Below are 19,782 nucleotides of genomic sequence, written 5' to 3'. Positions count from 1 at the left end.
TAGGCTTTCCACCCCAGGCAGGGTCCACAGAGGGGTGAACTCCTCCAGCCCTTCACTCCCCGAAGTCCTGCTGATCCCATTTCTCGGCCATCTGGAGAATGCTCCCAATGTTATCACCCAGGACTAGGGACAGACCTGGAGAGGTGTGAAGGTGACACTGGCCAGATGGGGTGGTGGGCAGTGGGCACTGGAGGGACAGTGTCTGGCTCGAAGTCCCGCTCTGTCCCCTCTGTCCCTGTAGGAACCTGGCTCTGCCTCAGTTTCCTTCTCTATGAACTAGAAGTAGCGCCCGTCTTACAGCGTTGCTGAGGGTCAAACGAGAAGATGCTCTTGGTCTGCCTGGGACCCCATGGGTGCTCAACAAATGGGGGGCCTGACAAAGGTCTCAGAGAGGGATAAACACCCCCCCCACCCTGTGAGGTAAGAGGTTAGCAGTCACAGGCAGGGACAGGGAGGGGACAGGAGGGGCACTGGACGGGAGTGTCCCTTCCCCCACCTCTCCCTCGTGAGGACGTCAGGGCTCTGCCCTTCCACCTGGATGTGGAGGCGTCCAGTGTGCGTGCAGCTGTTCCGGGCACTGACCACCCCCCCGCCCCGCACCCACCCGATGGGTCCCGGGCGCCACACTCCCAAGGGCACCAGGGACAACTTCGCCCACCACCTCGCTCGCTGTCTTTCACCAGCGAGGAGGCTATGGACTGAATGTGTCCCCCCCAAAGTCCTATGTTGAAGCCCCAACCCCAGTGTGATGGTACTTGGAAGGGGGGGGCTCCGGGAGGTGATTAGGTTCAGATGAGGTCATGAGGGGACTGGTGTCCTTACAGGAAGAGACACCAGGGCACGGCCTCACACTCGGCCACGTGAGGACACAGCTAGGAGGAGGCGGCCGTCTGCAATCCATTTAGATGCTGTCGCCAGCACCCGACCACGCCCGGCACCCTGACTTTCAGCTTCGGGAAAGTCTCTCCTCCCCTTCCCGGGCCCTCCTGACTCCCCCCTGCAGAAGCCAGATCACTGGAGACATTCACTTGGCCAGGGGCCAGGAGACCAGGTGGACTCGGCTTCCCCTATTCCACTGTCCCCTCTCCCTGAAAGGACCTGCGATCACTGAGGGGGGACCCGGGCTGGGACGACTCTCCCTGCACGTGAGGGGGAGAGGGCATGGAGGGGGCGGTTAAGGGAGCTCTCATCGCCTGCTTGGTGCCCCTGGCACACGCCAGCCCCCAGGACTCCGTCTGTTCCTCCCGCGGCAGGGCCAGCCTTCTCTTCCACCTCCATCCCCTCCCCCCACCTCGTGGCCTCTTCCACCCAGACATTTTCTGGGACATGGAGGAATCAGAAACTTTGGGTCCTGAAGCACAATTCCCACAGGTTCGCCTTTGCTCTTGTTAATGAATAAAGGAACAGACCTTGGGTTGGTTCTGCGACACGAAGAGAAATGAGAGCACTTGCCGGTTCCCCACCCAGAGAGAACACCGGGGCGAATTCAGTGTCAACAAGGGGGCCGGGGACAAGTTTCGTGTCACTGGGCAATGCCATGCGGGAGATTCTCGGGAACGGGGGACCCCACTTTGGGAGGCCGTGCTGGTGGGGAGGGTTTAAAGGTAGGCGCTCTAGGGGCAGAGGCTTGTGGTCCAATGCTAGCTCTGGCGCTCAGTGCTGTGTGGCCATGGGCAGATCCATTAACCTCTCTGAGCTCAGTGTCGCTCTGTGCCACGGAGATGCGTCAGTACCTTCCTCAGTACTTCAGGGACCAGGGGAGCTGATGTAAGCCAACCCTGAGAGCATTGGAAGGAAGCTTAGTGGAAGTCAGTTTTGTGTTAACTTGGCTTGCTTAAATAGTAATCTGTGGGGGAGACTCAGATCTACCTCACAGCTAATGTGTGCTGAGCACTTACTATACACAACACATTGTACAGGTATCTCCCTTAACCCTATGACAGCCCTAGGGTCATCTGCTATGCCCATTCGACAGACAGGCAAACTGAGGCCTGGCGGCATTACATAGCCCCCTTCACTCAGGTGCCCTGATGGAGGAGGGAGGCAAACCACAGCTCTCAGGCCCCAAGCTGCTTTCCCCTCCTCTCTCACCTTAGGTAATTCCACACTCATGCTGTAGGCCACAAAGACAAAGACAACGAAGAGGGGGCTCTGCCCTTCACGGGGCTGGCGGGGCAGGGGCGATGCACGCATTCGTGCGGGGGGGTGGGGAGCGCAGGGGGTGCGGCAGGGGTTGGACCCACAGGATATAGGGGCTTCTCCAAAACAGAAATAATGATGACAATAGTGATGCCCCGATCTTCCCCGGCCTGTGTAGACGGCAGACCGCTTGAACAGCAGACCCAGCTGCTACTCTAAACGGCGGGCAAGAATTTTTATCTTCATTTGATACGTGCGCATGCGCCTGGCTCACACAGCCAACAGGCTTTGGGGGGCTCTTTTCTATGCTTTTCAAAGTGCGTGTGCCCTACCTTTCTGGGGACACCAGCTGAGAAGGGTCCAGGTCCTGAAATTCCCAACAGCGAGATGTGTTTTCTTTGACCACGCCCAGTTCCTGACGTATGACCGTTGCCATCCCTCGGTTCTCGGGGAAGTGACCACCCCTTAAATGGACAGTGAGCCCTCGTTTAAGGTTCCCGTCCAAGCACTCCCACTACAGATGGGGGAGCTAGAGCTCAGGGTGGGGAATGGCTTCCAAGAGGCCAGGGACCAACTGGGGCCAGACTTGAGGGCCTCCCCCCCTTCTCTCCAGGCGTAATGCAGCTCTCCTGGGCCCGGCTGCCTAAAGTGGTCATGCATGAGCCGGCATTTCCTGGGGGTCACACGAAAGGGCTTCGGGCATGCCAGGGCTGGACAGTCCCCACGGGTGGAGAGCCGAGGGGCCCTCGATCCCCCGTTGGAGTCATCCTGCCGCCCCATGTCTACTCCACTAAATCATGGGCTGGAGGCCACCCCAGGTCAGGAACCTGAATGTAACCTGGCCCAGCATCAAAAGGAAAACCTCTCGGCTGCGGTGTCACCTGCCAAGGAAACCACAGAGGGGCTGATTTTTACGGACCGTATCTTAAAAAAAAAAGCACGAGACCTTAATTCCAGGCAGGAAGCCTTGGACTTTTTCTGTTGTGAATGTCCAAGGAAGGAAGCAAGGAGAGGAAAGTATGAGGTTGAAACCAATCTTACTGCAACTCATACAGGCAGGAAGAGGAGATGGGCTTTTCAGGGCGAGCCGCCCTTGGGGCTTCCCGGGGGGGACGAAGGTGACGGCTGCCCCCTCCCTGCCTGGTTCCTGCGGACAATAGAGCGGCCCCTTCTGGCCCTCTGGCCACCTCTGCAGGGATCCAAGACCGCCAATACGCACGGAGCCAGGAGGTCAAGTCACCTCCATCTCAGTCGCTGCGCTCTTGGGCAGGGCGGCTCTGGGGCCTCTCCTCCTGGTTCGTGCAACTGGGGCCGGGACTCCTGGGCTCTCTGTGCCATCGACTTAATCAAGATCACTTTACCTAATGGTCACGTTGTGACCAAACTATGTTGGCCTCGCAAGATGCGTCACGGAGCTTTAGAACCCTGGGGTCAGAGGGGTGCCAAGGGTCACTGGTCACAGGTTTCCACCTCCAGCCAGTCTCCACGGCAGAAAATTTCCCTGTACCATCCCCGCCAGGTGGGCATCCGGCCTCCACCGCCTCCCGAAGACTTCGGGGGCAGGGCTGGCCCCCTGCTCCAGACAGCTCCAGCTGCAGACCTGCGTCTGCCTCCTGGGATATCCCAGGGCCCTCAGCTCTTGTCTAGAGTTGCACAGAAAAAACTCACATGGGACCACCCTGCAAACACTGACGATGACCCCTCGGCTCTCGCGTGTCGCCTTCCTCAGCCTCTGGAGGCTGTGGGCCTCACTGAAAGGTCTGCGTCATCCATCGACGCCCCAGCTGAGGGGTCCCCTCCTGCCCGCAACACCCGGGAGCAGGGGCTCCTCATCTTCCCCACCCTGCACTCAAAGCACCTTAGCAGATCTGATGCCTTTTTTAAGCCCCCCCGTGCTCTGCTAGGTCTGCAGGGGAGGCTGGGGGCGTCCACGTGCCCCGGCACCCCGCATAGGTAACATTTCACTTCTGGGGGGAGGTGGGCTCCAGACTGCCTCCTTTGTGGGCTGAGACGTGCCCGCGAGAGCCATCAGAGCCTCACAGCCTGCCTGACTTAATTCCTTTCAATAGCGACCCAGCGCCTCTCGGAAACAGCAAGCCGGGGGCAGGGAACTCGAGCACCAGCCGTACCCACCCGGGCAGGAGGGAAATATTTATGCCCCCGCGCGGCATTCGCCGCTTTCGGAGACCTCCTTTGAACTGTTAATCAAGCCCAATCTTTCGGAATAATAGCCTGATTATTACCGCCCTGTTTGCATAACAAAGAAGCCCAATAAAACTTATTTCACTGTGCGCCGAGGGGGTGTGGAGCAACGCCCTGAGAAACGAGTCTCAGGAATGCGGCGAGCCGCTCCACGGCCAGAACCCAGGAATAAAGACAATGCAATTTGCCACCAAGAAAAGCCCAATAGACCAATAAATTACCCGCGTGCAAAGGGATTAGATCGGGTTTCAGTGGCTGTGTAGGAGGGGTGGGGTGAGCCGGGAGAGGGAAAAACCTGCCTCCTCTTAAAGGGGTAAGGCTTGTTTGGAATACAAGCCCTGGGATCGAATTGGTTTTGTCCAGCTGGGGTGGGGGTGGGTGGGTGGCTAGACGGCAACTGCCTGGATTCATTTAACTTGCTGGAAGTTCTGGACCCTACCAGGTGCTTCATGCTGTTCCTGCAACAAGCCTCCAAAGTTCTGGAAAAGCCGAGCAAACACTTTCATGTGAATCCCAAGTCACAACAAAGATGTAAGGACGGAGGGAGAGGGTATGGGGAAGTAGCATTTCAACCAGGTCTGGAAGGGCAAGTGGGATTTGGCAGGTGATGTGGGACAGAGGTCTGGAAGCACAGGGGCCTCGAGAACAGCGGAGGTTGGCTGGAGCTGACGTGCTGGTTGGTTGCCGGTAGCAAATGTCACCGAGCTCCAAAGTGCTTTTCTCTGCTGTGTGTGGGGGGCCAGGGGATCCAAAGCCCTTTCCTCTTGTCCCCCAGCTCCATTAGGTTCCACCACAAGGGGGCGCTGGCCTCAGGCTGTTTCTATCACCCTGCCCAAAGTACCCTCCCAGGAGACCTGGCCCTGGCATCTCTTCCCTTGGTCCCCCACGCCCCAGGGGTGGCATAGCCTTCCTGCAGTGTGCGTGCCTCTGTGGTCCCTCGTGGCCTTTCCGAAGGTGCTCGCACAAGCACCCAACAATCCCCAATACTATGGTCCCTCTGTGGAAATACCCCAGGTGGTTTTGTTTTCCCGACTGGACCCCAGCCTAAGGATTTCAGACTAGATGTGGCTGATGGTGCGGAGCCCCCGGAGAATGTTCAGGAGGTGCACGGCATGATCAGAATACTATTTTTAGGAGGTGGTGGCTTTAGTCGGGGTAGAAGCAGGCAGAACACTCGCAGAATGGCCTAAAAGAGGAAAGGTCGCCATGGAAGCCTGAGACCTCCTGTTCCTGCCCCCCCCCCACTCTGGGCCGCGGAGGCATGGGGGCTCACCACCTATCATCCAGCTGTGACGGGGGTCCTGAAGGAGGTGGGGGGCCAGGCTGGGCTTCTGGCTGTGGTGCCTTCTGTCCCTCAACATGGAATCAAGGATGGGGCAGCGCATGGATCTGGTGCAAGGATGTGCACACTGTGGCCTGGCCAGTGTCCTGGAGTCTCCTTGAGTTCCGAGATGCCCGGAACCTGCCCCTCTGTGTTCCTCCCGCAGGAACTGCACCAGATCATCCTGGCATCGAGGGACACACCCAGGTGACAGCCTGGGTATTCTGTCAGGGACAGCAGCCTCTCCCTGACTTCACCCTCAGCAAGCCAGAAGTGGTCATCTTTCCTAAAAAGCATTCCTCCCCGGCGCAGCCCAAGATCGTCCCAGGAAACCCACCTAGCCAGCCACTCCCTTGAACCCTTGAAGGTATGAGGACCTTTCTTGGAGCTTCCTCCAGGAACTGGCCTATGGGAGAAGGAGCCAGGCAAGAGGACATTTCAGAGAATCTCCACTGACCGAGGAAGGAGTCGGGGGAGGCTGGGGCATGGGGGGGGTGTTTACTCACTGCCCCCCCATGGGAAGAGGTGGCCCACTGCCACCCACCAAGCTGAGCTGAGGCAGGAGGCACTGTCCCCTTGTCCCACCCAGCCAGGGCCGCTCCGCCCCAGCCACGCATGCCAAGTTGCTGCAAGAAAACACGCCGAGTGCCAAGGAAAAGGGCACACCTCAGCTTGCCAAACTGGACACCCCTCCCCCTCCCCCGCTCCCCCTGGGGCCCTGTGGAGCCCAATCAAGGGCAAACAGGACACAGGACATTCAGAAAGCACCTGTGTGTGCCGCAGGCCTAAGAGGAACCGATGTGGGCCAAGGGCTGAGCCGGGAGCGACATGCCATGCCAAAAGCATCCTGTCTTAGGGCACAGCACTGAGCCACCCCGGGTTCCACAAGGAGGGGGGTTACGGGCGAAGACATCACTGTTCCAATATAATTGAAGCTCTCAGGTGAGCAATTTGGTCTTGGTGCTTTGAGGCATAACCCCTTTTCCTGAGTCTAGGGCTGGATCTCGTAAAGATAATTTTCCATCCTGGCTCGGCCTCCGGCAGCCCTGGGCTCATCTGCTTGGCCGCTCCAGGTCCAAATTCATTTGAAGTGGCTTTTTCGCCCTCACCGCCGTCTGCAGCAGGCCTCCCTCCTCCACCTTCCTCATGCAGTGGGAGGGCAAAGGCACGCCAGCTGGGCACCGGCCCGGCTGGCACACACATGTGGGAGCCTGTGTTCATGGGACATTCCTTAGCATGGGGAGCAATAATGGGCCCCTTTCTGCAGGGACCTGGGTGCAGACGGATCACTTTAATAGGCGTCTCGGTATTCCGACTGCTTGGGTGAAATGGTGCATGAAATGAATAAATAAGCAAAACCCAAAAGACATAAATCTGACTTGGGAAAATTTGCACAATGACAGCCCTGCCAACTTGTTTTCCTGACCTATGGCTGGGTGGCATCTTCTTCTTTGAAATACTAAGCCAGGGATGGAGCGGGAGCAGAGAGGGCCCTTGGGAAGAGGAAAAACGCTAGGGCCGCAGAAAATGTGGTCACTCTTCCTTCTGCTAGCGAGTATCTCCCAATTTTGTTCGTTATTTTTCCCCTCCTTGAAGCCTCATATGCTACATAGCACAAACTCTCATATGCCACGAAACGAACTTAATGAGCGTGTTTATTCAAAATCGGGGATATGGATAAGGGCAGGGGTCAGTGTACTCCCCCTGGCTCTGTCACTAGCTAGCTGTGTAACAGGCAACCTCTCTGACCCTCTGTCTCCTCTTCAGGACAGTGGGAGTGAGAGACGTTCGTGAGGAAGGTGTGGTGATCTCATGAGGTGTTGAATTTAAAGCATTTGGGCAGAGTGCCTGGTATACTGCGGCCACTCAATAAATGAAAAGAGCTTTAAAAATTATTGTGCTCCATTCAAATGATCATACTTTGGAGAGAACAATATAAGCTATTATGTCTCCAGGGATGTGCACAATCTTAAGTAGTGATGGCTGTCTGTGGGAGGTCGGAATTTGGGTTATTTTCATTTACTTATTTATCCTTTTTGGTTTTTAGATTTAAAAATGAGTATTGCTTTAATAACCAAAAAAAGTTATTTTAGAAAAAAGATTGGGGAACTGGGGGACCCCCCCCCATGGTCTCTGTCTCTTGAGGAAAAAACCAAAACATAAATGCCAAAAACCCAAGGGCCCTACATTTCCCAGGATGGCGTGGGGTGTGGTCAGGGTGTGCAGCAAGGAGAAGGGTATGAAGAAACAGAAAATGGGATTCTGCCCTAATAAACAGAACTGGTGATTTAGGAGAGAATGAAAACCCAGGACCCACGAAGCAATGAACCTGCGAGAAAGCACAGGTGTCTGCAGCCAAGGGGACAGGTGTCTAGGTCATCGGAGGGATGATGGCACGGGACCCTGACAGACAGCTCTGAACTTGGGCTTTGATTGAGGGGGCATTCCCATTCCAAACTGGGCAGTGGCATGAGCAAGGTAGGTCTGGGGGTTGCCCAAAGGGAAGGTGTTTGGGGTGGTGTCAGTGTGTGGGGGCGAGGCAGGAGTGACCCGGAGCCTGGGGATGTACGAGAAGCCATGGGAATGAAGCTTGGGAAAAACGCAGGGGGCCGGAAGTCAGAGGGTCCTCCCTTTTGGCTGTTCCGAAGAGGGCTATGAGGAGGCACGAGTTCTGGAGCAGGACTTTTAGAACAATTCATTTGGGGATGTGTACGGGGGTGGGGTGGGGTGGGAGGTGGGGGGGGTGGGGGGGCTGAGAGGCGGGTCTTAGGGCTGGGCAGCTGTTTGTAGCAAGGAGACAATGGCAACAGGCAGGAAAGGGTGTAGGAAGGAGGCCCAGCCCCAAGCACCTGGATTGAATGGCCAGGCCCTGTCACACTCAGGGCTTCAGGGTTCTGGGCAGTCGCTGACAGACTCAGGGCAGGCGCTAGTCCCGGGGCGGGGGGGGAGGCAGGAGTGGGGGGAATCCAAGGTGAGCCACCATCTTGGTGTGCCCAGAACTGAGAGGGTTTCTAAGGATACCAGACTTTCAGCTTTAAAACTAGAAAAGTCCGGGGTGTGCTAGGATGAGTTGCTCACTCTAGAAGAAACAGAGCCTTCAGTTTTCTGCAGGTAGAATTCAGCCAAGCATGAGAACAGCATGGTAGCTAACCACTCAATCAAAACATAAAGTTGGGGTTCTCTGCCCAGTTCTGTGCAGCGCCTTGCATATTTCACTGAGGAGAGGATTTTTCGTTGGAATCACGTGTCCCCCAACCTATAAACTGGTCCCCACCTTGTCCTCTTACCTCCACAGGGTCCTGGGACCCCCTTTTCCCCATCGCATTCATTGTCCTTATCTGAGCCCATGGATCACCTGTCCCCACTTCTCCTTTGAGCTCTGGGGTGATTGCTAGCAATGACCTGAACCTCGCAGACAGGTTTCCCTTCAACCACAAGACCAGAAATCCTCTCCTTATTCCCAGTTCACCCTCAGGTGCTAAGGGGCAAACCGTCCATGGGATCTTATGTCCCGCCCTCCCTGGGAGCCAAGGCTCTGCTGTGTCACATACCGACCTGCTAGCTGGCTCTGCTGTCCTCTGGCTCTTGCAACCAGACATCACTTCATTCTCTCCCTTTGGGACACCAAGTACCACTGGGAGGACAAAAATGTGGTAAGCAAATTGACTTGCTCGCACATTTCTAAATACCAGCTCTGGGAGAACTTCTCTCATCTCGGTAATGACACAGAGGCACTTGGACACCGCAGAGAGCCTTGGTCTCCCCAAGCCTTAGTTTTCCTCCCGAGGACTAACGTCTCTGTAACAGGTGCGGTTTAAAAGGGAAAGAAACAAGGGGAAAAGACAGGCAATAATCCTTAGAAGAGCAGTCCTCCCACTGGAGCATGTATCAGAGCCCCCAGAGGGCCTGGTGGAGTCCTGCGGGGTCCCACCCCGGAGTATGGGCTTGGGTAGGTCTGGTGTGGGCCGAGAACTGGTACGTCTAACCAGCCCCCAGGGGGGGCTCAGTATGCTGGTCCAGGGACCAGATTTGAAGAACCCCCATGCTGGAGTATAGAGAGCATCCTTACGAAGTTGACAGGAGCATGTCAACGTATCTACAACCCTTTGAAGGGCTTCTCTTAGAAATCTGTTTTAGGAAGTCACAGTGGTTTCCAAGTTTAAGAAGTATCTATTTACCTGCCCCCCCCCACCTGCCCCGCAACTAGACGTGGCCACTGGTCCATCCACATCCACTGTGGGCGCACCATCGTCCAAGACACACCCTTGTAGCCTGAGAAACACCACAGAGCCCTTTCCCACCAGGGGGCTGGGGATCTGCCGGGCCCCCGAGGGCTGCCACTGAGTCGGGACCACAGTAGGCATGCCAGTGTGCCACGGGCACTGAGCGCGTACTTGTAAACACTCTCCAAAGACACAAACCCTCTCAGTCTGCAGAGGTCAAGGCATCTTTCTCCACATAACTATGTCAAATTTAATTTGCACTCCTATGGGTTTACTCCTGGCAGCCGTTCAAGTTAACCAGCGCTGAACAAACTGATTCTTTCACGTGCCTGCTGCAGCCAGATTCCACCTGTCTTCAGTGGGAGAGGCCCAGGCATGCAGGGCCCCTGGGGGTCTCCACGCCTTGCACTTGCCAATGCCTCGTGTTTCTCCAGCACCCACCCGGCCCTCCCTGCTCTCCATCGGACCCGTGGCTTCTCTGACTTTAGTCCAGAGCGGCCCCTCTGCCACTGGGTCAAAGAAGAGGGCAGTCTGTCCGACTCTTCGTGGCGAAAATGACCCATTTCATCGCTTACTTAAGGAACTGTCTTCTGACCCAGATTCCTTGGGCATGCAAGTTTTTGGAGCCCCCGGTGTATTTGGTGTGGGGAGACTGGAAGCTCAGTTTTCAGTAAGGTGGGCAATTTTGACTAAATGCAGCTGTCAAGGCCTCAAATTAGAAGAAACACGAGCCAGTTGGCATGACCGTGCTGCGGCTATCTGTTCTATCTGCCAGGTTTTAGTTACCAGCCTTGAAGCCAAAAATGAAATGGGCTTCTAGGAAACAAAAGTGATGGAATGTGCGTTGAGAATTATATAACCCACCAGCTTTCCTGGGACCACGGGGGGGGGGGGATACTTGAAAATAAAGTTCTTCAGATGGAGACATGAAATGAGCAACCAGGAAAACACCACCACCGGGTGCTGGCAGCTGCCTCCTACCTCCCCGTCCCTCCAGAGGGCCCTCCCTTTCCTCTGCCCAAGTCCAGCAGTTAACAAGCGCTGCCCCTTTAAGAGCGGGAAGGTGTTGTTTTAAGGGCCTCTAAGCCCCCCTTCTCAATTTCAGCTCCGAGCTGAGATCACATCCCCCAAGGCAGCCAAGGGACAAAAGCTATTTATCAACCCATCTGATTAAACTTCCAATGGGCCGGATCTTTATCTAGACCAAACCGAGATGCACACACTTGGCAAAGTCCTGCTTCTCCAAAAGGTGGATTTTTTTTTTAAAGAAGACTGTCCTTTTTATTTATTTATTTCTATTTATTTATTTATTTATTTAGTTTGGGGAAGAGAATCAAATCAGCCTTTCAGCCAGACCCTTCTGCAGAAGGTGGAACAGCCTTTTAAAAGGTGTGGGGGTGGGGCGGGAGTAGGCCACCCCGCTGTTGGGCTCACTATATAGGTGTTAATATTCCGGGACGGGCGCGCATGGGGGTCCAGGGGCTCTTTGGGTCACTGAACCCCCCCCCCCATCTTGTCCTTGCCCGGGGCCTCCCCACTGGAATCCACAGCTGGGAGCAGGTTGCGGCTCTCCGGGACGCCCTTGGGGCACGCAGCTGCTGAGTGAGCTGGGCGCGCTGGACCCCGCTGGCGCCGGAGGCCCAGGAGCGGGGCTGGGGCGAGAAGGTAAACTGATCCCTTGCCCCTTACAGCTGCCAGCATGGTCCGCCCGCCGGCAGCCCCAACTTACAGCCAGGCCGAGCCCGGACTGCCCAGTTCTGCCAGTTCCTGAAACCCAGTTGGCTGGGAAGCAAAACCAAACAACCCAATCCCAGTCTAACTGAAATCCTTTCTTGCAAAGAGCTCGGTGGTGCGCGGGGAGCTGCGGATTTGCGTCTGGCCGCAGAGCGAAACAAGCTCGCACTTCTGCAGACACCTCGGCACCCCGCAACACAATGGAGCCGCCCGGGAGATCCCGCCTTGCAACCGGCACCATTTGGCCCGTGACACTGGGTTTATTTGTATTTTTAGCAAGAGAAAAATGGGTATAAAGGATTTAACTGGCGTTTCCAGGCTGTGAGTAGCATATGGCCAAAATGAAATAAAGTTTTATGAAACATTATAAAGAAAACAGACCAGGGATTTAAGTTTCGTGCCTTCCCCCTCCCCCCGAAAGGAAAAAAAAAAAGTAAAGAAACTGGAGCGTTTGGGAAGGAACAAATGCTTCTCTGTGGAGTTGGTCTCCCTTCCCCCAACAAAAACAAGAGGTCCGGGCTCGGAGGAATTTGAAAGCAGCGATCTGCCAAAAACATTGTGAAAAACTATGGGGGATTCATTGGAAACAGATGGCTTTTTCAGCTTTAATTCTGAAATTCTCTCCCTTTCTGACACAATAAAAACAAACAGGGGGCGACGCGGAATGTTATCAAACAGGAACCCGGGCTCGCGTGAGCCTAGTACGTGGGCTTCCCCGCGTGGACAGGCGCGTGGGGGCGGGACGGGACGGGGTCCCGGAGGAGGGGGCGGCCGGGGACCCGCCTGGGACCTCAGGGGCGGCCCCGGCTCCACCCCTGTGCACCCGGCAGGTTCGCACACCGGTGGGCGAGCAGCCGGAGAAAGTGCCCCCCGCTGCGAGTCCGCGCTCTCTCCTCCTCCACCCTGCTTCAGGGCCCCTAAGGGGAGCGTCCCCGGCACCCCCTTTCTCGAAGGAGGGAGGCGCCCCCGGCCCCTGCGACCGTCCTGCTCCGGCTCCTTCTCGTGGCAGCCGGGCGGGGTCCTTCCACCGCTCCCCCACCCCCACCGGTCCCCGCGGGCATCCATCGCGCCCTCGGCGGGGCGCGGGAGAAACAAAGACTGGTGGAAATGGGAGGCGGGGGTCCCGGGGACACCAGCGAACTACAGCTCAGACTGGCTTGCAGACGTGTGGCCGAGGGGCTGCGACGGGGCCCGGGAGGGGGCCTGGCCGGCCGTCCCCGCGCCAGGGGCAGTGCCTTACCTGCCGGGAAGCTGCAGAGAAGGAAGGCGAGGGTCGGCCAGAATCCCAGGGCTGAACGTCCTGCCCCTCTCCCCATACCCATCCATCCAGCTCGGCCTGTTACCACTAGCCTCTCCCTGGAAGAAGAGTTTAGAAGAAAAGAAGAGGAAAATAAATCACGCTGCGGAGAAAGGGCAGCCTCGCTCCGCCGGCGGGAGCAGCGAGCCGGGAGGCTCGGTCCCCCTCGGCCGCGGGCGCCCGGCGCGCCCCCCCTCCCCGCGCGCCCCTCCCTCGCCCTCCCTCCCCCGGGTCCCCTCCAATGTCGGCGCGGCCCCGCCGCCCCAGCCGCCACGCGGCCCGCCCCCTCGCGCTCGGGTTTCAGCGCGGCCCGCGGGGGGTGGGGGGGACCAGCTGGGCGGGGACCGAGGCGGCAGGGCTCCGACGCTGGCCGCGGGGAGCTCGGGAACCCGGGACCGGGGGTTGCAGGGTGCGCTCCGGCTCCCGGACCCCCGCGGCAGCCCAGGCAGAGGAGGTCCAGCGCCCCCGGACGGCCTGCAGAGCGCCCCCCTAATCCAACCTGTAAATACCCAACCCAAGTAGAAACTGCGCTTGGAGACAAACCCCAGGACCCCTTTCCAACCAGACTGCCGTCCCGAAGTCGCCACCCACACCCCCTGGTTCATTTCTCTCACTCAGTTGTGTCCCCCACGCAAGAGGCTGGAAAATCCGCTTCTGAGCTGTCCGAGGGGGTCGGGGGCGGCCCGCTGGATCTCGGAGGCCAACGCACCTCGAGGCTCTCTCCCGCCGAGACCCCGGGCCACCCACCCCGCCTGGACTCACAGCCTCCAGCATCCCCTTCAAGCACCTCGCTGCTCCCCGGTACTTGCCCTGGCTGCACTCCCGAGTTGGGGGCCTGCGAGCCTGACGGAGGCGGCAGTACGGCCGCCACCCCGGAGGAGGTGTGGATAGAGCGGTCTCTGCGGTGCGCCGGGCCCGGCCTCCTGGGGCCGCCCGGGCAAGGCCACCAAAGCCGCTCTTGGGAGGGCATCAGGGTGGTGACTTCCCTTGACTCGGTCGCTTATTTTTCCAGGAGAAAAATGTCTCCTCCCCAAGGTTGCCTAGGACTTGCGGCACTTCTGCCGCTGTTGGGATATTTAAGAGACTGGCAACTTTCCCTGAGAAACATCTTTTGGATGGAATGCGAATAGGCCAGAGCAAGTGTTTTGCGTCGAACCAATTCCTCCCTTGGCCCCCCTCACCTCTCCTCCAAGCCTACTCATCTGGTTCTCTGGAAAAAAATTCTGAATTTTTATCCAATTTTGATGTTTCTCTTAAGCACTATCACAGTCCTCACTTGCTGAAGGCCACACAGGCTGCAAGGCTTCGCCCGTACTTAGGACTCTGCCTGCCAGGAGGGGAGTGTAGCTCTGGAGAAGCCAGCTTTGGGAAGAGCGAAGAAAGCCCTACGTTCCGTGAAGCCACAACCCAAGCAGTCATCCTTCTGAATCTGGCTTCTGCAAAACAGGTGGGAAAGGGGGCTCACGTCTCAGCCAGCTGTGTCATGGGGCAAGGAAGCCGTTGTTCCCTTGGGGCAAAATGCCACGAAGGCAATTGTTCGCCTTTAAAGTTGCGCCACTGTGTTTCCCCCAAATGGTTAGGCCTCAGTCCAACAGGCTCTAATGATCATTCCCCCAAACTGGGGTTCATTTTAAGCCCTGATTTGCGAAATGCTACGGTTCTGTCTGGTGAAAGCCCAGCACCTCGCCATCCAGGGCTCTATGGCATTCCCCTGGAGCACAGCCCATCCTTGGGCCAGACCTAAGGGTTTATTCTAGAGAATGCTAGGACAGCCCTGGCCCACTGAGACAGGCACAGAGCCTTTGAGGTCCACGCATTAGCACCACTTGCTGGATTGTGCCCTTCACAGCTAGTTCTAAAACTTCTGGCTAATGAGAGAGAGGGGATCCATCAGCATCCCTGACCGCCCCAACAGTGACTCGGCTATGAGCACTGGGGGCATGTACAGTGGGGAAGACGGTCCAGCCGGGAAATTGTGCAGCTTCGGAAGGCCTGAAAGCCTTTCCGATGCGGTCATTGTCTGAGGGTGGACTCTTGGAGGGAGAACTTGGAGCCTCTGTACCTCAATTTCTTTGTCTGTAAGGGCAGGCTGATAATATTGTTGCCCCGAGACTGCAACCAAATACAGTTTGGGAGGGGCCCAGGGCCATGGCAACGCCCCAGAGTTCTTGCTACAAGATTGGCCGCCATTTTGTGGGGAGATCCAATTCTTATGACATAAGCAAATGATTTAGGAAAGGGATGCAGAGGGCTTCCTTTTTTTTTTTTTCCCTCACGAGGAGAGATGTGTGAGGCTGAATTTAGACATCACAAAAGTGGACATTTGGCCTTTATGTAGTTTAGACTATCAAGAGAAAGCCAGTCGCCAAAAGAGCAGTATGGGATTGTGTTGGCCTTGAGCAATCTGGCTATACTGGCCAAACCAACCAGCTTATTCACATCTCTGCAGGTCTTTGCAATAAGAAGTTCCTGGAACACCGGGTTATGGAACTCAGCACTCTATTCGCCAAAGAACTTCACTTAACTCAAAGTGCAGCTGACTTCATATAAACAGTTCCCATTATAGAGGGTGACCACTTATGGGTTCTCCCCTAGGTTGTACTCCGAGCCTTGGGTTAGAAATCTTCCCTTGCATGGCTCTTGCTCCCTATCTCCTAACCCTGGCTGTGTTGGGCCCAGCGCTGAACCCTTGCCTCCCACCTTCCACGTTTAGGCAGTGGGGCTGTGTGGGGGAGGGGTGGGGGGTTTCAGAAAGGCAAGCTTCTACATAAGGCTGAAGCCCTCCCCGGGGCGAGGGGTGTCAGGGGCTCCAGCTTTCCCTGCCTCTGCGTACACACAGGGTGTTCCCAAATCCAGGGCCTGAGTCATCAGTCAATAAATGTGTGTTCAGGACTAATGCATGCTAGTCCCTGGGGATAAAGAAAGAAATAGGACAGCCCTTAGCTTTGAACTGCTGGTAGAAACTGATATTAGAAGAAGAGAAGGGGCGAGGAACTAAGGATCTGGGAAAGGCTTTACCGAAAAGGTGGTGTGTCCTGTGACGTGTTTTGAAAGATTCATTTTTAGTAAGAATGACAGTAATCATGGCTCATGTTTCGATGTGCTCTCACATTATCTCAAGTGCAGGCTAAGTACATTTCTAGATGCTTTAAGCTAAGGTAGGTTCTCCTATCATCCCCATTTTGCAGATGAGAAAATGAGGCTGAGTAAAGGTAAGTATTCACCCAGTGATTGGCTAATAAACTGTAGAGCGGAGCACACCAAGCCCACGCCTGATACGCTGTAATAGCCATCGATTCCAGGGATGCAAGGCCGCACTGGGCTTTAAGTCAAGGCTAGACGACAGATCACTCAACGATCACTTTCACTAAGGCAGAACACAGACTCTGACAGCGGAGACACACAGCACAGGCACCAGGGGCCTTCGGCCCAGAATGGGGTGCAGGGTGGGGAGGGAAGTTTTCCCAGTGTGGAAGAGCACGGTGGGGTGGGGGGGAGAGGGTGGGCAAGGGAGGGGGAGCACGGCAAGAATTCCAGGCAGAAGGAACAAGGTGTATAACATGTCCCACGGCATGGCCTGCCTGAGGAGCTGGAAAAGCTTCGGCACGAGGCTGCAGGAAGACAGAGCAGGAATTTGGGAAAGTAGGTGAAGGACCAGCACAGGCTCAGCTAGGATGTCTATTTTTAGCACCTAAGAGCCCCACCCAAGGTCTCAAGAAGAGGAGGGATTTAGCCTTTTGGGGAGACCACTGTGGGGAATTTAGCAGTAATACTGCCTAGGAACCATTCCAGAGCAGCCGAATTTGAATCCCCGGGTAGAGCCTAGGCATCAGCATTTTTAATGAGCTCTCCCATGTGACTAAGGTATAGGGATTTGCTAGGTTGGTAAGTCAACCCTGGGTGCCCGTTAAAACTCAGGTTAAGTCCACCAGTTTATCCTCTAGACTTAAAGTCGAGGGGAGACAGATAACTTAATAAGCACTTTCAATAAAGCAGTGACTGGCACGTGACCCAAGCTGACCAATCAGAGTCTGTCCTGAGACTGTTTCCATGGGGGAGCCCCGTCCTGGTCTCGGATTCCTACATAGGCTGGGTCTGCAGGTAGCAACCTGATGGGGAGGCCAGTGTGTATGAGTGTTGGTGGGTGGAAGCTGTGTTGGCCGAGTTGGCGTACTGTTTTTACTAAAATTGCATTTTATCTGGTGAGCTTTTCTGGGACTGATGGAGATTTTCAGCACTCCCCAGGCCACTCCAGCATGCGATTCTCCCTGTACGTCCTCTGAGCTACGCGAGCATCCGTTCCAGCTGTGGGAGCCAACAGAGTTCCTTATTGTGCTGAAACTGGTTCGATTGAGGATTCCCTCCCTTGTGCGCACAGAGTCCTAACAAGGAGGGAGCTAATGGTCCAACACGGGTCCCAAGAAGTCCTTTCACCAGCCGCACGAGTGCAGAGATATGCTGTCAATGGCGCCTAATCCATCATTCATTTACTGGTAAAATTTCTCGAGCCTATTCTCATCCCCTCCCCCCCCCACCTCTGAAAACATTTGGCCTGTGTCATGTCTTGAGGAACTGAGTTGCTTCAATTTACAACTGAGGGTGGGACCCAGTCCTCTTTAATTGAAATAAAACTTAACTTCAAGTTCCTCTTTCAAACTTCAAGGGCTCCTGTGGGGTCTGGTTGTCTCAGACTGGATGAACCAGACCCTGTCCACTCTCTGCATGACTGTGGAGAAGCCAGAGCTGCTGTGTTGCATTAAGGGCATGCAGATTATAACCTGCTCAATGAGGAGGCACAAGCCCCCCAGCACGGGGTTAGCAGGGGGTTCCCTCTCAGCATCCAAGCTCCCACTTTGGGCAAGTGAGACCCACAGGGCTGTTTAGATTGAAGGTGCAGTTTCAATAACGCACATCAAAGAACTAGGATCACAAGATTTATTACTTACAGGCCCCAGAAAGAGTGGGATTGGTGGGGTGCACAGTGAGCCAGGCGAGGGCCAGCCCTGCATCCCAGGTCTCGAAAGAGCAGGAGACAGAGGGGGGTAGCAAACTCCTACTACTTACAGGGCGGTGGGGGTGGAGGTCACTGACTTTTCTTGGGCTGAACTCTAAGGGTTAATTCAAACGGGACCCTGGGAAAAGCAAAGCAGGAGCTTCTGGTGGGAACCCCAAACCTGAGTCCTGATCTAGACGTCCAGGGCGTGAGCAGGGTTCTTACTGTAAAATGCATAGGCAGCAACTTGGAAAAACTGAAGTTATTTTTCTCATTATAGTAACTTTAAAAAAAAAAGATTTTATTTATTTATTTGAGAGAGAGAAAGCGAGCACAAGCAGGGGGAGCGGCAGAGAGAGAGGGAGGAGCAGGTTCCCCACTGAGCAAGGAGACTGATGTGGGACTCAATCCCAGGACCCTGGGATCATGACCTGAGCCGAAGGCAGACGCTTGGCCAACTGAGCCCCCCGGGTGCCCCTTCATCACAGTAACTTTCAAGGCTTTAGAGGCTTTGACCATATCATCTTTTTGGCTTCATCTTTCCACACTAAAGAACAAAGCAGTCCAGGGTGGCACAGCGGTTAAGCGCCTGCCTTCGGCTCAGGGCGTGATCCCGGCGTTACGGGATCGAGCCCCACATCAGGCTCCTCCGCTGGGAGCCTGCTTCTTCCTCTCCCACTCCCCCTGCTTGTGTTCCCTCTCTCGCTGGCTGTCTCTATCTCTGTCGACTAAATAAATAAAATCTTAAAAAAAAAAAAAAAGAACAAAGCAGTCCAGCTTCTCAGGCAAGTCATTTACCTGGGTGATGACTTTACTTACCTTTCTCCAGGACTGAGGTATTTTTCTCTGGGGGAATGTCATAAAAACGCCAGGTTTGGGGATACCCCGGGGAGATTCCTCTTTGGGGCTTGGCTCCCAAAGCAGTTCCTGAAAGCACTTTGGCACTTTCTGAACACACGTGGTCCTGCACGGCCGCCGTTAGCAAACAAACGTTTTGCAAAGACCCCCAAGACCCCCTTTTGGGCTGTAAACAGACTGGACAGAGTCCATTTTCTTATCATTTGGATGCTGTTCTCCTGAAGGCATTCAGTGAGGCCTCAATGTGCATTTTCTTGCTAACTCACAAGCGTGCCCTGCGGTCGTCCGCCATGTGTCTGCCCTCCGTCTCCAGGCCCTTCATTTCATCTGCAGGCCTGGAAGCATCCGTGCACTCGCTCCTTCGGATGATCTATGGACGCTGAAGCTAAGTCTGGGAGCACCAGTGATCCTTGGGGATCCCCACTGTTTATAATTCTTCATCCAGCAAAGTACCTGTTTATCCTATCTTTTGCTTCCTGTCTCTAAGGACAGTTCCAATCTGTGGCGATTTCCCCGCACATTCTGGAGCAACTTACTATTGTGAGTGACCCTTGGGGTGGAACTTTCTCAGAAGGAATTTTGAAAGACTAAACATAATTCATCCCTGGGTTTCTCCCTTGTCTCCAGGCCTGTTTCTACCTCCTCCAAGAATGCTAATAGATTTCTCCGGTTTCATGTTCTCTTTTCAGAAAGTGTGTTGTGCTCTGTCCAGTTAATTGGGTCTTCCAAATGTGCTTGATGATATTACTTCTTAGTATATATTCCACAGAGTGGCTATTAAGAGTGACCCTTCCTAGATGGGGGGTGGGGGCTCCCTTTGTGGGCAGGGGGCCCAGGGTGTATGCCCTTGGGCGCAGGCACAGTGTGAAAGGTCAGTGCCCATACTGGCCACCAGGACGTGGCCACCATCTTTAATTACCCCTGCTGCCTTCCCTTCAGATGATTGGGGGTGGGAGCGTAGGGGGGGCCACAAAGTTTTCTTGACCTGTTTGTTTCCATGATGATTGAGGAGAGA

At 55.5% G+C, this 19,782-nt stretch overlaps 1 protein-coding gene across 1 annotated transcript in view; it reads right to left on the bottom strand.

Moving 5' to 3' along the window:
- The window catches only part of RGMA (repulsive guidance molecule BMP co-receptor a), a 42,383-nt gene that overhangs the window by 12,177 nt on the left and 10,424 nt on the right, over nucleotides 1–19,782 (bottom strand). The window contains exon 2 of the mRNA XM_040642745.1: nucleotides 12,860–12,975. Coding sequence (XP_040498679.1) covers nucleotides 12,860–12,975 — 116 coding nt within the window. The remainder of the gene's footprint in view (nucleotides 1–12,859; nucleotides 12,976–19,782) is intronic.

The sequence above is a fragment of the Ursus maritimus genome, unplaced genomic scaffold (genome assembly GCF_017311325.1).
Source record: "Ursus maritimus isolate PB19 unplaced genomic scaffold, ASM1731132v1 scaffold_27, whole genome shotgun sequence".
Taxonomy (NCBI): Eukaryota; Metazoa; Chordata; class Mammalia; order Carnivora; family Ursidae; genus Ursus; species Ursus maritimus.
The sequence above is the reverse complement of the archived record's forward strand: the minus strand, read 5'-3'. Positions and strand labels throughout refer to the sequence as shown.